This window comes from Giraffa tippelskirchi, chromosome 2 (assembly GCF_054371585.1).
Source record: "Giraffa tippelskirchi isolate mGirTip1 chromosome 2, T2T-mGirTip1v1.2.pri, whole genome shotgun sequence".
Lineage (NCBI taxonomy): Eukaryota > Metazoa > Chordata > Mammalia > Artiodactyla > Giraffidae > Giraffa > Giraffa tippelskirchi.
In genome coordinates, this window is record NC_137276.1 from 228,305,198 (window position 1) to 228,320,527 (window position 15,330).

At 43.1% G+C, this 15,330-nt stretch overlaps 1 protein-coding gene across 5 annotated transcripts in view; it reads right to left on the bottom strand.

Annotated features, from left to right (window-relative positions):
* The window catches only part of RUNX1 (RUNX family transcription factor 1), a 273,518-nt gene that overhangs the window by 83,532 nt on the left and 174,656 nt on the right, over nt 1–15,330 (bottom strand). For all 5 annotated transcript variants that reach the window (XM_081558871.1, XM_081558865.1, XM_081558881.1 and 2 more), the window contains 2 exons: nt 14,781–15,034; nt 8,086–8,242 (listed from right to left, as the gene is read on the bottom strand). In XM_081558871.1, coding sequence (XP_081414997.1) covers nt 8,086–8,242; nt 14,781–15,034 — 411 coding nt within the window. The remainder of the gene's footprint in view (nt 1–8,085; nt 8,243–14,780; nt 15,035–15,330) is intronic.

A 15,330-nucleotide genomic window follows, 5' to 3' on the forward strand; every position in this document is an offset into this window, starting at 1 on the left:
CCGGTCAGCGATACACACCAGGACCTTGCTTTTAGCGCCCTGTAGTTCAGGTGGACATTGTCCACTCACATCAATTCATGTTCCTGGATGAGTGGATCTCTGGTCCCTGACTGACGCCTGATGCATAGGGGCAGGCACTGAGAAGCCAGCTGGGCACCTCCACTGCTTTTGACGGTCCCCATGGACCTGCGCCTGCATGACATTCCTAAGGGAGAGGCTGAAAGGAGGCAGCAAGTCCTCGAGGAAGAGATTTTTCCTGCTGAGGACCCCTGTCCACCTGCAGTCTCTTCTTCTGGCAGCCACACACCCCCCCGACCCAGGAGATGCAGAGATGGTGCGATTCTGTGTATACAGAACTCTAGTATATTTTGATATTTAGAAAAAGACTTTCATATTTAGTGATGTCTCCCACTTTTTAAAATTCTGTGTGAACTTTCTGATTTAAGTTTTTCATAAATTTTGTAAAGACGCAGAAAGCGCTAGGAAAAAAAGAGGAAACATTCTACCACTGATCATGATCACTCGTGTCAGGCCAGCCCAAGGTTTCTCAGTCTTGGTGGCGTGACTAATGCTTTGCACGGTAGGGCTGTCCTATGCACTGTGGAATGGCCTCTGCTCTCCCACCCCGGGGCGGGACACAACCAAAAGTGTTTGAAGATATTGCCAAATGTAGGGACCCACTGTGGGAGACCACCATGAAAACTGATAAGCAGATACACAGATATAAGATCTACCAGCTCTAACCAGCCCTGAGGTTTCAAACGAGATGGGGAAGGCAGAAAAATGTCTGGACCGACCCAGGGTCGTAGTTACTGGAAACACCATTTAAAGAGGTGAAAGCTGGGTTAGGAGTTCAAACTGTTTCTCATTCATTATAGACAGATAGACGGACAGACAGTGACTATACTTTGTACAATGATTTCAAATGGAATCAAGGAAAAACATCTCTGAAAACCTCAAATCAATGCCTGGAGCAACCTGGAGCATTTCCACCTCCAAACAGGCCCATCCCACCTTGCCTCTTCCGCTGAGATCTGATAAGCACACAGATCACCAACTGTGCTCAAACACCCATATTCCTGTGCACTGCCTTTGTTTGAGCCAAGGAAGTCGCCTTTGTTTGAGCCAAGGAAGTCTCCTTTGTTTGCATAAGGTGACTCAGTTAAGGCCACACACCACCCCCACGAGGGTGCTGGCCAGACCTCCCATTCACCAGACCCAGAAGAGTCCTTGGATGGGAGGCTGGGGTGGGGGTGGGGGTGTGTGTGCGGAGGAGGCACAGCTCTGCAGACTAGGCTGCACCTACATTCTTTTGAACTGTGGTGTTGGAGAAGACTCTTGAGAGTCCCTTGGACTGCAAGGAGATAAAACCAGTCAATCCTAAATCAGTCCTGAATTTTCACTGGAAGGACTGATGCTGAAGCTGAAGCTCCAATACTCTGGCCACCTGATGTGAAGAACTGACTCATTGGAAAAGACCCTGATGTTGGGAAAGATTGAGGGCAGGAGGAGAAGGGAACGACAGAGGATGAGATGGTTGGATGGCATCACCGACTCGATGGACATGAGTTTGAGCAAACTCTGGAAGATGGTAATGGGCAAGGAAGCCTGGCGTGCTGCAGTCCAAGGAGTCGCCAAGAGTCGGACACGACTGAGTGACTGAAAGGAACTGACATCCTTAATGATGCTCTGAAATCTCAAGGTAAAAGTAGGGATTCATCGAAGTTGAGAAACAGACAGGAAATGTAGTTTCATCTTCAAGAAAAACAGTGTAAGTGGCTCTAACATGAAAGCTTACTCATGAAGGAAACCAGAGGAAACCCATTCTGAGTCCACTGACAGGATGGCTGGCCACAGGGTCTTCTGAAGGAGGTTGCTGGGATCACCTTACAATTTATGGGTCTTAAACAACCTGAAACCCTTGGTGGTGGAGGAAGTTCGGTGACAAAATAGAGTTTCTAAATGGGATACACTGCCTGATATAGCCTAATAGAGACTGGAATGTGCTAGAATCTCAAATCAGTGCCAACAATAGGAATGCCATGGAAAGCTTCGTTCTTAACATGGGGTAAATAATACATCTCTATTGAATATGGTACTCGCATCAGGACCAATGACAGAGGGTAAGTGTTGCTGGAAGTCCACTAATGCATGTTCATAAACATAAAAATCTTAAAGAGCAGCAATTCATCACCCTCACCCTGGGACCGAATTGATAAAACCAGAACCTTTGAAAGTATTCATTCATAGGCAGCTCATTAAAACTACACTGCTCACTTATTAATCTCTGTTAATTGCTTTTTGGGGGCTTCAGATGAGATGTTATCAGTATAGATTTAGCCCTCAAAGATAATTTGGTCTAGGAAGTCTTTTCAGTGGAAGTACACACACACACACACACACACACACACACACACACACACACATCTTGTGACTGAAGGTCCAATAGATCCTCCAAAACTACATAACCCTTCCATACTAACAGTACGTGGTTATTCATAAACATCCCCTTTCTGATCTGACAGTGTTTTATAATCACCAGCAGAAAGAAAACAGTCATCAGGCAGTATACCATCTCTCTTTTCAGCAAGTCATTTTTCTTTAAAAATAATAAAGAAAAGGAAACAGAATATGTTCTTCCATGACCAGTGTTCTCTACCCTCTCTTGCCCCTCGCCAACCAGCACAAAAGAAAATACAAAACTGATTTATTAGAATCAGTGCAGCACTGAAGCCATTGGCTGGATCACTGTTTATGTCTATAATGCTTGCTGTTGAAACAGGAAGCTCTAAAAAACACTCAACCATTATTTCTCTCAGAGGCACTTTCTGATTGATAGTCTTCTGTCCCCACCAAAAAGCTGTTTCAACCTAAACCGAGCGGGCTGGCAAGGAAGGGGTTTGCAGGGGCGGGATGGGAGGTGGGGGCGGTGGACAGAGTCCAGCTTCCGCCCATCAACTCTTAAATATTGTTCATACAAATAACCTCAACTTAAAAAAAAAAAGCTGTCTAACACCATCAACAATGCCTGGCACTTCATAAAATCAGCAAAAAAACCATGAAGATATCAATCACGAAGCTGTGTGTTCCAGGCACAAGCATTTTTCAAGAAAGTTCTCCTCCTTGGTTCCAAGCGGGACAGGAACTGCTAGGTGGTGGTCAGGGGGCGCTGGTGGGCAGCAACTTGGTTTGAGGAAATGTTGCTACTCTTTTATGGGTAAATGTGAAACAGAATGAGAAAACTGATCTCTCGAGGTGAACTCTGCATCAGATCATGGATACCAGCTTTCAACCTGCCATCAAAAGGCGTTATTTGCTTGGGCTGCCTGAGGCTGCACGTATCAGAGGCTGAGTCTTTTCCTATCCGTGTTTGCCCACCTGGAAGTCTGAAAACAGATTTCAGTGTGTATATTATCATTTTAAAAGGCAGATCTATAGCAATCCAAAAAAACCTGGGGAGGAGGGTGGTGATAACGGGAGAGGTGATTTTAATACAACTCATGTCTTTTCCTTGTATTCTCTCCAGGAGATCTGACTGCCAACTCATTATCTTGAATGTTATCCATGAAACAACGCTGGGATTGTCAGATGAATTTTCCTCCCCCTTTTATATGAGTCTGTGATAAAACAGAGAATGACTGGGATCTGATGATAATATCGTGAGTCATCTGGACCATTTCTTAGTAATAACCACTCCATAAAGACACGTCTCACTTTCTTTAGAATACTGGTACACTTTATCCTTCCCTGCGTGTACCTTTCCTTCAACCAGTCTTTCACTCATCTGAAAGGCAGTCTCTCCATCCTGTTCTCCGAATATAGTCAAATATCTTAAGAAGGAAAATGCCTCCAGTAACGAACATTACACAAATGTACAATCACCCTGATTGTGACAGGGTAAATATTATGTCTGGGAAGTCGTCCACAGCAAGAACGTGAGGAAGGAATTTCATTTTATAAAAGGGTTGAGAAGGGTACTATTTGAAAAGTGGGCAAGATTAAAGTTGCCATGGAGGTCAACATAAACAGAAATTTCCACCAAGAAATTAAACCCGGTCCTAATGGACGGTGGGGGACCATGTGGCCTCGCTGGGCTGGTTGGGAATTCGAGTTGCAGGTCTGTAGCCAGGTGGACAGGCAGTCACTAGAGAGGAGGCTGCCCCTTCAATGACAAAATAAGCCCTTCTCCTTTGCAAGGGACCATCTGTGTGTATACCTGCTGGCATCTTAAAGGTCTGGACCAGCAGTTTGAATGGGATCTCCTTTCCTAATTATGCAAACCAGGCCCTGGATACAATAAACGCAGGTGTAACCAAAACAGCACAGGGTGCAAGAAGAATGTCTAACTCATGTGTTCATTTATTTCCTCATTTTCTAGTTATCTATAATGCGCAGCACCATGCTAGGCTGGCCCTCCACGATCAAGGCAAAGTTCCCGATTCACAGATTCTTGCCTTGGCGGGGAGCGGGTCCATGGGATCCCCAGAAGTCCCATAAAGGAGCTTCAGCAGCCCTGAAACTGAACTGTGCAAGAAAGTGAGTGTGTAAGTCCACACGTGCATTCCCCCCCCGCCCGGGGGAGAAGGCTTTCAAGGATTTTCAAGATGATTCCTGATGTTCCGAAAATTAAAAATCTCAGTCTTAGAAAAATCAGAAGGAAATCTACAGTGGCTTCTCTTCCCCCATTTACGATACGATAGATAATACGGTCTGGTAGATTTCCTCTTTGGTTCTAAAATGAATTAACTAAGGCCGTATTCCTTGATTGATCGATTCCCTTCCAACTGATTAAGTACTCCAACAGGGGCGGAAGCACTCACGGATTTCATTGCTAAAATTTCTCTGACATCTCTCGACTGCAGCCGCGATACAATTTCTTATAACTGAAAATATCGATAGCACCTGCTTCAACAGCGGATGGAAGCTATGTGAGCTGCTGCTAATGAACGTCACCAAAGAAGAGTTCCCCCGGATCCTGAACTTGGATTTTCTGCAGGTAAGGGATAGTCCCCAGGACGTGTGTTTAGGTGTGAACGGTTCTGAACAACAACCCCCTCTCCTGGGATCTGCTATCTCGCCTTCCATTGTAAAGGAATGGTGGATCTGTATGGTGATACTGAATCAGAGGGAGAAAATTCCCAGGGTGAGATAGCCCTGAAGGAGAGATTTAAGTTGTCAGGGACAGAAAAGAAAGGAAGGAGGAAGGCCAGGACTGCTGCAGCCTTCACCAGTATTTTTTAGGGGCCAGTGTTGTCAGCGAGGCCTTCAAAGCCGGATGGGCAGGTTTTCCCAGTTGCAGGCTGAACCCGAGGTTAGGAACTGCGATCCTGGACATGAGCCAGCACCCAGGCAGATCGGTTTTGTGGAACAGAGAAAAACCCTTCCATGTTCCACCTCTGACAATTTCTAGGAGGTTTTACAATCCTGAGGGACTGAAGGCTGAGAAAAGAAAAGGGAGTTTCTTTTTCTACCCTTTATTTAGAACAGAGTACCAGGCCCCTTTGAGAAAATCCGTCAGACCAGTGGCTTTGGACAGAACGGGAAACTGGCGTTGAAACGTTTGGATGCGCCAGTAGCCAGGACCTTCCCGGCCCCGGTGTGGTGTGTTGATGCCAGTGTCGTATTTTCAGACACATTTTCAAAACCAGAAAACAAAATAGGGGATAGTCTTAAGATCACTTAGTAAAACATGATGAAACTTTTAAAAGGACAAGATTCCACAAGGGAGATTAAAGCTAATTGTTAAAATGAGGGAAAGTCATCCGCTCCCTTTATAATGAGAAGCAAATTGCAAAAAACGAAAAAAGAAAAAACCTGGCAGGCGCTGATGTTGACACTCAAGACTTGAAAGAGTAAAATAAAGTTGTATTTTACGACTATGGAGAGAAATTACCAGTCAGAGTCAAACTGGGCCTTTTGACAGCTCATTTTGTCTTGCAGTACTTAACCAAAAAAAAAAAAATAAAATCACTCAAGACCGACAATATATACGGTAACTAATTGGGTACAACATTTATTTTGGGGTTCCTCTGTTTTGAATCGCTTATTAGCACACATGGGAAGCCAGAGCCTGGTCAAAACAGATGCTGTTCATATTTGCAGCATTTCAATTCAGTGTCTCATTCCACACCATCAGAAGACAGCCCGGCCTTGGTTGCAGCTATTCCACTCTGCAGACTCAAAGACATCCTGGCACTAATCAGGCAGCCGAATGCAAACAATCCACACCTTGGGGAAACAGTTCACTGTTCCCCAAGTCAACACAAGCTCCTCTTAGTCACCCACTCAAAACAGACATGGCCAGTGAGGGATGAGAAACGCCAGCAAAGCAAGCAGGCTGCTTTCAGCATGTCCTTCTTTATCATCACCAACCTCCTGGCCCTTTCTGGAAGGCCACTTACCGCGCTTCTTAGGGGAAAATGGCAGGGACCACAAAAGAGTTCCCAGAACTTGCATAACCGAAATCCGACCCATGGACCTACACAGATGCACACGATATAATACTACTTCCTCTGGAAACACAACCCAGTGATGCTCAGCTATGGCTTCTTAGGAACAGAAATCCACAGGAATTGAATTGAGATGGTTACTAGACCAGATGGTTGGGCCTTTGTTCTTTATTGGCGTCTCACCCACTCTGCCAGCTACTCATTTGAAACCTCCGAGATGTTTTCTAAACATGTATCTCTGAATCACAACGGGAATTCCATTTACTCAAAGGCGAGGACTTTTAATATAACAAGTGAACCCATAGACTAACTTGTGCCTTTATACCTTACAACATCATTCATGCTTTCAATAAGTGGATATAATTTTCTTGGCCTTAGCCTACTATTAACACAGTGCTATAAACAAACATTTTCAACCATGTTATAAGTTTAAAAATTTTTTATCCACCTATGATTCTGTTTTGAAAATTCCCCAGACAGCTAGGATAACACAAACACAAGAGCCAAAAAAAGCAACATGCCTTTCCTCCCTTTCCTCTCTGACTAATCAAATTCCCCAAGAACACAGATTTTCAAATGCCTTTATAAAGACTAATGATTACTCTTCTGTTAATGTCTGTTGGTTGTACTTTTACTTTTTTTCAATACGAGTCATCTACTGTTATTTAGGTATTATCTACGTCATTTTTTATCATACTCAAAATAACTTTTATTCATAAGCTTATTCAACACTGCATCACAAAAACGTGATTTTCAAAACAAACTATCTTACCTCCTTCAATTAAACAAATAGTACTTACTGCTATTTATAAAACAGGACCAAGGTTCTTACAATATAAAGAAAACACAATATCTGAAAATGATTGGAAACCAGAGGAGATTACAACAAGCCAAGACTTCTCTTTCTGCTTTAATACTCTGATAACATGTATGGAAAAAGAAATCTACACATAGAAAAGCATTGATACAACAATTTCTCGGGAGAGTTCAGTCTTTGGTGTTATTAGTACCTTAAATATTAACTGGGCCCAGCCCCGCCCAGCAGATAATAATAAGCCATCCAAATTATATATAGGAAAGTCACGTTACCATCAGAATCACTGAATCAGAATGTAACTAACACTATTTCTTCATATTTCACCATAAAAAGTGCTTCCTTGAAACATATTGCAATAATCATCTACTATATAACCCTTAAAATGACTAGAAGTGATCATTTGAAACTCTATCACTTATCATAGCACATGGACCAGAAGTCAAAGGCTTCCAGTAAAGAGATTTCTGAAAATTATCAAAGAGAGAACCCCAGTTGTATAATCTTAGCTTCCATGATGGTACATTTTATATTTTTACATTTTAGTAAAGATCTGAGAGGTTTTCTTGGAGTTTTCGATTCATGTCTTATCTGCTTCAAATCAGTCTTAAACCAATTCAATAACAGAAAGCAATAATGTAAAGCCAGATTCTGTTAGAAACATTAAATATTAAATAACAAGGTTGACGTAGCAACAATAATGGTAAGAAATGACTATGCTTCTAGGGAATCCTATCACAGAAACTTCTAGATGTTTTGAAATCTGGGTTTGTTGCCATGTAAATATTGGGTGTTTCAAATTCAGTTCTGACAGATACATACCTCTTCCACTCCGACCGACAAACCTGAGGTCATTGAATCTCGCAACTTGGTTTTTCATGGCTGCAGTTGCATTTCTCAGTTCGGCTGAGTAGTTTTCATCATTGCCTGCCATCACGGTCACCAGAGTGCCATCTGGAACATCCCCCAGAGCCACCACCTAAACACCCATCAAGGGACAAACACAGACATCAGGCATGTTAGAAACTTTGACGTCATTTGTGTAACTATTCTAAAACTGAATGGATATTGTGATGCTTTTTAGTTTGCAAAGGAATAACAAACTGAATCATAACTTATATTACAAATTAAAACAACAGAAAAGCTATTAATGGGAAGATTTACTTTAAATTCCACTATGCAAAATTATGGGCTTCCTTGGTGGCTCAGACAGTAAAGAATCTGCCTGTAATGCTGGAGACCCAGGTTTGATCCCTGAGTGGGGAAGATCCCCTGGAGAAGGGAATGGCAACCCACTCCAGTATTCTTGCCTGCAGAATTCCACAGACAGAGGAGCCTGACGGGCTACAGTCTATGGGGTCACCAAGAGTTGGACACGACTGAGTGATGAAGTACATGCGCGCGCGCACACACACACACACGTAAAATTACAGATATTTAAATCATAAAACATTCACCTAATAAAGCCACATAAGGTCACAGGACATGGCTGGAATAAGGCTCACTATAGCAAGGACTTTGAAAAGCTATGGCTTCTCATGTATACAATCATCTCTTCTTAATTCTTCATATTTGAGAAACAGAATGTCTTGTTTTTTTATAAGTTTATAGCCTAACCCATTTTTCATTTGTCCAGACCTCCACCAATAGGCCTAAGAGGGTTGATTTTGCCTTTGAGGTGTTTAAACTTCTGCTAAAATTAAATCTGATTGCTACCACTGAATTGCTGACTATTCGTGAATGACTTACGCTCTCCCTTCACATTAGTTCATCCTGATTGTCCCTGCTTGAATCTATGATCTTGCTTTTCATTAGCACTGAATTGCAGTATGCCAGAGAAAAAAATCAGAAACACACCCTTGGCTTAATACTGACTACAAAATCAATAGACCTCAGAGAAGAAGGGTGCTCACTTTGATATGCTGCTCTGATTTCAGGAGCAAAATTTCAACACATTTTTATTCTGTGAGTCCCAGAGATGTCTTAATGTGGACCTGATAGACGACTGAGATTTTTTTCCAAACCCAGATGATGTTGAAGAAGAATTTCTTCAATGTACCTGAATGGAAATGCATTTCCTATGAGGACTATTAAAGTAAATTAGTAAATAAATATTTTGACACTTAGGTAATTTTTTAAAAAGCAGGAATTTTAAGGCAATACGCAGGGCCAGCGATGCTTCATGTAGGAGTGTCCATTTCTTGATCATCATTTGATCCTTCTAAAAACTATTTCTTGGTCAAAACTATTTTCATTGTCTGTGTTTTTTAAAGTGGCCGTAGAATTTCAAATCAAAACAAGTTCTACTCGTGATCACAATTTCCTATCACTTGCAATACCCCTGATTGGTATTTTCTCAGTCACTAGTGAAATGTGTTCTCATCATTCCAATTTAATAATCATTTGGGGGGCTTTATTTTATATTTTTAAAACTTATTACAATAAATTTATTACAAAAATAAAGTATTCCATAGCCCAATGTCCATAAACTGATAATGGACTTTAAAACTGATAGATTCATACAATTGGTATTATCTCATCACAAAAGGGAATAAAGTTCTGATACGTGCTACAACATAGATGAACCTTTGAAACAGTATATTAAGTGAAAGAAGCCATTCACAAGAGGTTCACATATTGTGTGATTCCATTTATATGAAAAATCTAAAATACGCACATCCACAGAGATAGAAAATAGATGACTGGTTGTCAGGGGCTGAGGGAAAGAGGAATTAGGAGTGACTGCTGGTGGGAATAGGGTTTTATTTTTGAGTTGTGTTAATAAAGCATTCCACAGTGGTTATTCCTCCTCCTGTTTTCCACCTCCCCATTTTTACCTAATATTTGATACATAATTTTTGCAGGGGTAACACCTATATTTCTGTCCTCTTTTTCTGTCTGCCTATAAGGCTGCCATAGGCCCCCTTGTATGATAGAAAAGCCATGTTTCTCTAAATTCTCATTGCCTGCTTAGTCATCGCCGTTTCTCGTGTCATCCAGTTGACCATTTATTCCTTTTATTTCCTAGGGCGCTTCAGCTGTTGGATTCTAAGGACTATGACAGGGAAATTGAACCAACTCACTATAAGAGGCAGGCATCCTTCCGACCCCAGGACTGTACCAGGAGACTCAATTCTTATAGCAATAGGCAGGCATGCTCCTCACCTATTTTATCCAACTGGCACTCTCATCTTTCTTTCCAATCCTTTCCATCCAAATGTTGGATGTGTTTTCCATAAAGGAAATTTAAAAGCATAGCTATTTCTTCCCCAAGCAGCCTCTAATTAGTAGTTAAACCCATTATGTTTGTTGCTGTTAAATTAAGAGCAGTAATATGACAATTCTCTTTTGTTTCAAAACCATTATTGAAATAAATCTCCTTGATCGGTTATGTAGTTATTGTTACCGTTTTTTCTATTGCCACGAAATAGACTTGTTTTATTCTGCTCTTTTCAGTCTCTTAAAAATCCACCCCCAGTCTGTTTTCCCCCCAACTGTTTTCACTTCCCTCTGTAAAATTAGCTCACAATGTTGAAATGTCCTCCTTGAAAACATATTTTTACTTCCTCATCCCCATCTCCCTGTGATGACCTGGCGTCTCTGTTTTAATTCCACATTCAGTAAGTAAGTATACAGGGACCGGATCAACTGCATGGTTTTCAAACTGAATAACTCATTGTTGGTTAAAGAGCTTAAAATAAATAAATCTTGTTTTGTAACTATCAAAATGTATCCTAAATCACCTTCCTCCCACTGGCCCTGCTCACAGTGCTCCACGTCTGTGCCTTACTCATCTTTCCAAAACTACCCTCATCAGTAATGTGGCAAATTCACGAGGCAGTCACCAAACAGAAATAGAGAGTAAAATAATCACGGCGGCTAAACAAGAAAAATTTGTTGATGCTGGAATTTAAGACTAAAGAAATTAGGAGTTTAACTCCTTTTCCCTTTTTTCAAACTGAAGCAGGAGTCAAAGACATTTCGGGGCTCAAAGATCATTTACTTGGACTTTTATAGATTTTTCTTGGTGAAGAGGAGGGAAAGAATTAAATCCAGGAAAATTACATTAATAAAGAATATCATCTAATTGTTAGCAAGCATTCTTAGACTAGAAAAATATTTTTAATTTAAAAACATTTCTGTTAATTTGATATAGATTTAATCATTGATAGGCAATATGCAGAGAATTTTTTTTAAAAATCTACCTTCAAACAGAATAAAAGAAACAACTGGAATGAAAAGCTATAAACAATAGGTAAGGAAACACAAACGTTTACATTTTAACACAGACCAAACAGACAAGAAGAGACTTGCTGGCCAAAGGATATCTCATTTTTTTTTTTAACTTCTCTGTTTTTAAAGTATCAGGAAGTTGGGCAAAATATCAAGCCTCTTCTATATTACAGAACCTCCCCACACTGCTCTTGGTCAGCCTGTTCACGGCTGAAACTGGCATTTTAAACCAACTCCAGTTAGGCTGAAATTATAGCCACAATTCATTTATTTAAAATTCCTTAAATTTCCAGTGTTTTAAAGAAAGCTGCAGGGTGGAACTTAGCGTTCAGCTGAGATGACATTTACTGCATAGCTAGGAGACCATGATCTCACCGACAGAAACGTTACTTCTTTCTTTCTTATGAAAAGAACATTACTATCAGCATCCAAGGCCTCTCAACTTGCTGAAGGCATGTTTATGCCTTCGGACTCTGGTGTACCAGGGCCTAAATAAACTTTAATATTACAGTCTTACAAAACATATCCTAAGTCATCCAAACAGCTTTTTGACTACTTCGGTAATTAATGAGTAACAGGTAGCAAATTTGAGACTTTTCTCTGTGGTAAAATAGGGACCTCTCCTAGGCTAAAATATAAAGGCAATTTCACCAAAGACACGGGGGCGTGGGGGATATTTTAGGGTCCAGGATAAGCAATTAGGACGGTTTTCATTTATTTTAAGGAAAACTCACACCTTTAAATCTCCCTTTAGTTTCAAAGATTAAAGCAGAGGATTTACACATATTCAGAAGATGACTAAAGCATCATTTCAGTGCTCCTTCTCATCAATACCGTCAGACTTGATCATGGTTTTACATTTTCTCCTCCTTAGTATGGGGGATCGTAGTAATTCTTCAGTGCTTACCTTCTTAAAGAGGTTGTCTGGGGCTTACATAAAATCCAAATTCTAAAGTAATAATTTCTATAGAAAGTGCTTGGGAGGTAGGCAGTGCAAGATGAGTACAGAGTGGAGTCAGGGACACCAAAGTTTAGCTTGCTTTATCCCTAATCTTTGTGCTTGTTCCCTCACTGGCAGTTCTGTCTGCTTCTTCCGTTAGGCGGTGAACAGGTCTCCTTTAGAAAGAGGCCCCTCTTCCTGGGGACTGGAGTCACTACAGATTGTTCACCAAGCGGTCTGATTCCTCTACTGTCCTTTCCTTTGCCTGCAAAGTTCTCAAGACCCACTTGAACTTTTTTCAAGAGGTTTATACCTTGATCTTGAACCTAGAAACTATCACTCAGTAAAACAGATTTTTTTTAAAACAGTGAATTGTCAAAAGTCATTTTAAAAAGGAAACCTTCTAGGGTTATTAAGATTTCTGCTAAAGGGAATTCCCTGATGGCTCAGGAAAGCAATTTACATGCTTTTTTTTTTCCCCCTTTTCCCATTCTTTTAGAAGGAAATACTTTCATGGAGTGGCTCCAGAAATGACCTGGCTCTAACTCCTTCAGATTCTTTCTTAATCAGTTAGTATTTGGGGTGTGGGTTCCCTAGCCAAGGAGGAGAGAGGCAAAGGAGCCTGTGACTTGGCCCAAAGGAAGCCACAGATCTCTGAGAACCCACACTCCCTTGGTGTGTCTGCAGCACCTGGTTTAAAGGACCCTTCGGTTGATTACCAGCCTGTCTCCTCCCCTCTGCACTTATCTGCGAGTGATCCGGGGCCCATCCCTGTCCAAGCTGAGGAGGTCTGCCCGCTGAGTCTGTTTATATACAGGGATTAGAGTGATTTAAAATTGAAATGGGCTCCCAACCCAAATCTACAGAGCTGGAGGAAGGGGCAGGAAGGGGTCCAGCAGCTGCTCAAAGTCATCCTTGTCTTTATCCGTCTCAAAAACTCCTTCTTTCAGAAAATTGAGGCAACTCTATACAGGCAACCAGCTACACTTTTTTTTTGTTTGTTTTAAAAACTATAATCTAAGTTTGGAAGGTGTCTAAAGCTTAAAAATAAAGAACTCCGTATTTTAAAAAGTGAACATTTATTCATTGTAACTAGCTAAACATCCATCCCAGGCTTGGAACCACAAAAAACTTTAATCTCCTCTTAAAGAGGACAATTATGTAGCCAGATTTTTTTTTTTTTAAAGAGTAGCTGATCTTTACAGCTTCCACCCCCCACCCCTTGCCTGCCTTAGTCCCATTAAAAGAACAGGAAATGACAGCACTGATTGTATTAAAAAAGCTGCCCCTTCTTCAACCCACCCAAGACAGAAGAACGGAATCCCTACCGCCGAAATGAAACGTCTTCTGTTTGCTGCCAGGGGTGGTGGGACGGTTGTTTAAAAACGCCCGGGGTTGTTTATATAGCCCCTTTGAAGGCCAAGGTTTTTCAAGACAGCTGAAAGCTAGCGCAAGATGAGGGTGAAAAGTGAACGCGGACCTCTGAAGCTAAAAGGCTGAAGTTTCCTGGTCCACGTCGCCGCCCCCCTCCCCTCAAACAGCAAAGCGGGCGGATGAGACCCCCGGGCTCACGGCAGCCAGCCTGCTCTCCTTTCGCTGACCCGGGCTTCAAGCTAGGTGAGCCGGCGATAACGTTCAGGAGGGTTCCCGGAAAAGAAACAGGATTCGCTACTTGCGGCTTCTGGCAGGAATAGGCTAGAAGCTCAAAAAAAGAAAAAAAAAAAACAAAACACCAAAACACTCCTCCAAAAACTTTTGCAAACTTAACTCGAGTCCGCGGTGGACTTTGAACTTGCTAATTCCTACAGTGCTGTTAAAGAGGGGGTGGATGTGGGAAAAAGCCCTGAGAGTTTTCCTTGTCAAGTTTCTTTTCCTGGACCCAAAGGTATATCAAAGTATCTCGATTTTATTTCCTGATGCCTTCCTCAGAAGGGCTTGGGTGTCAAGCAGGGAGCAGACAGACTGGGTTCCGGCCAGGTTATAACTTTTCCTACTTTGGATCAAAGCGAAGGACCGCTGCCGGAGGAGGAGGTCCCGCCGGCCCTCCGTGGACGTCTTTGGGCGGAGGCACCCTGATTTTTTTTCAACCATCCCCTGGAGGCCGCGGCGGCCGACTGAAGCGGGCCCCCTCCACCACCACCCCCGCCCACACCCGCCCCACCGAGGGTCGCCACGGCAACGCAGCATCCCCCGAGTGCTGAGCGCAGAGGGATGGACCAAGGGCCTCCGCGCCGGCCCTCTTCTAGAACCCGGCCCCGCCTGCCTGGCCGCGGCCCTCCCCGATGGCCCCGGCGATCGACCGGCCTCTGCCTGTCCTTCCGCCACCCGCCCCGGCCCGAGTTACCTTGAAAGCGATGGGCAGGGTCTTGTTGCAGCGCCAGTGCGTGGGCAGCACGGAGCAGAGGAAGTTGGGGCTGTCGGTGCGCACCAGCTCGCCCGGGTGGTCGGCCAGCACCTCCACCATGCTGCGGTCGCCGCTCCTCAGCTTGCCGGCCAGGGCGGCGCCGGCGTCCGGGGCGCCCAGCGGCAGCGCCTCGCTCATCTTGCCCGGGCTCAGCGCGGTGGAAGGCGGCGTGAAGCGGCGGCTCGTGCTGGCATCTACGGGGATACGCATCACAACAAGCCGATTGAGTTAGGACCCTGCAAACAGCTCCTACCAGACGGCGACAGGGGCGCGGATCTTCAGCAAGCAGCTCCCGGGAGACCAACATACAAGTTCAGGGGCCTTTATTGCTGCAAGGTGGCTGGGGGAGAGGGGGGTGACTAAGTTAGGAACAGTCCAGGAAGGCGGAAAAAGTTCTAGTTCTGACGATCAGCCTCAGCTTAGACCCGAGTACCGACCGCTTAGTGCTTTAAAAAGTGGGTGATCAGAATCCAAAGTCAAGTGCCAAGGG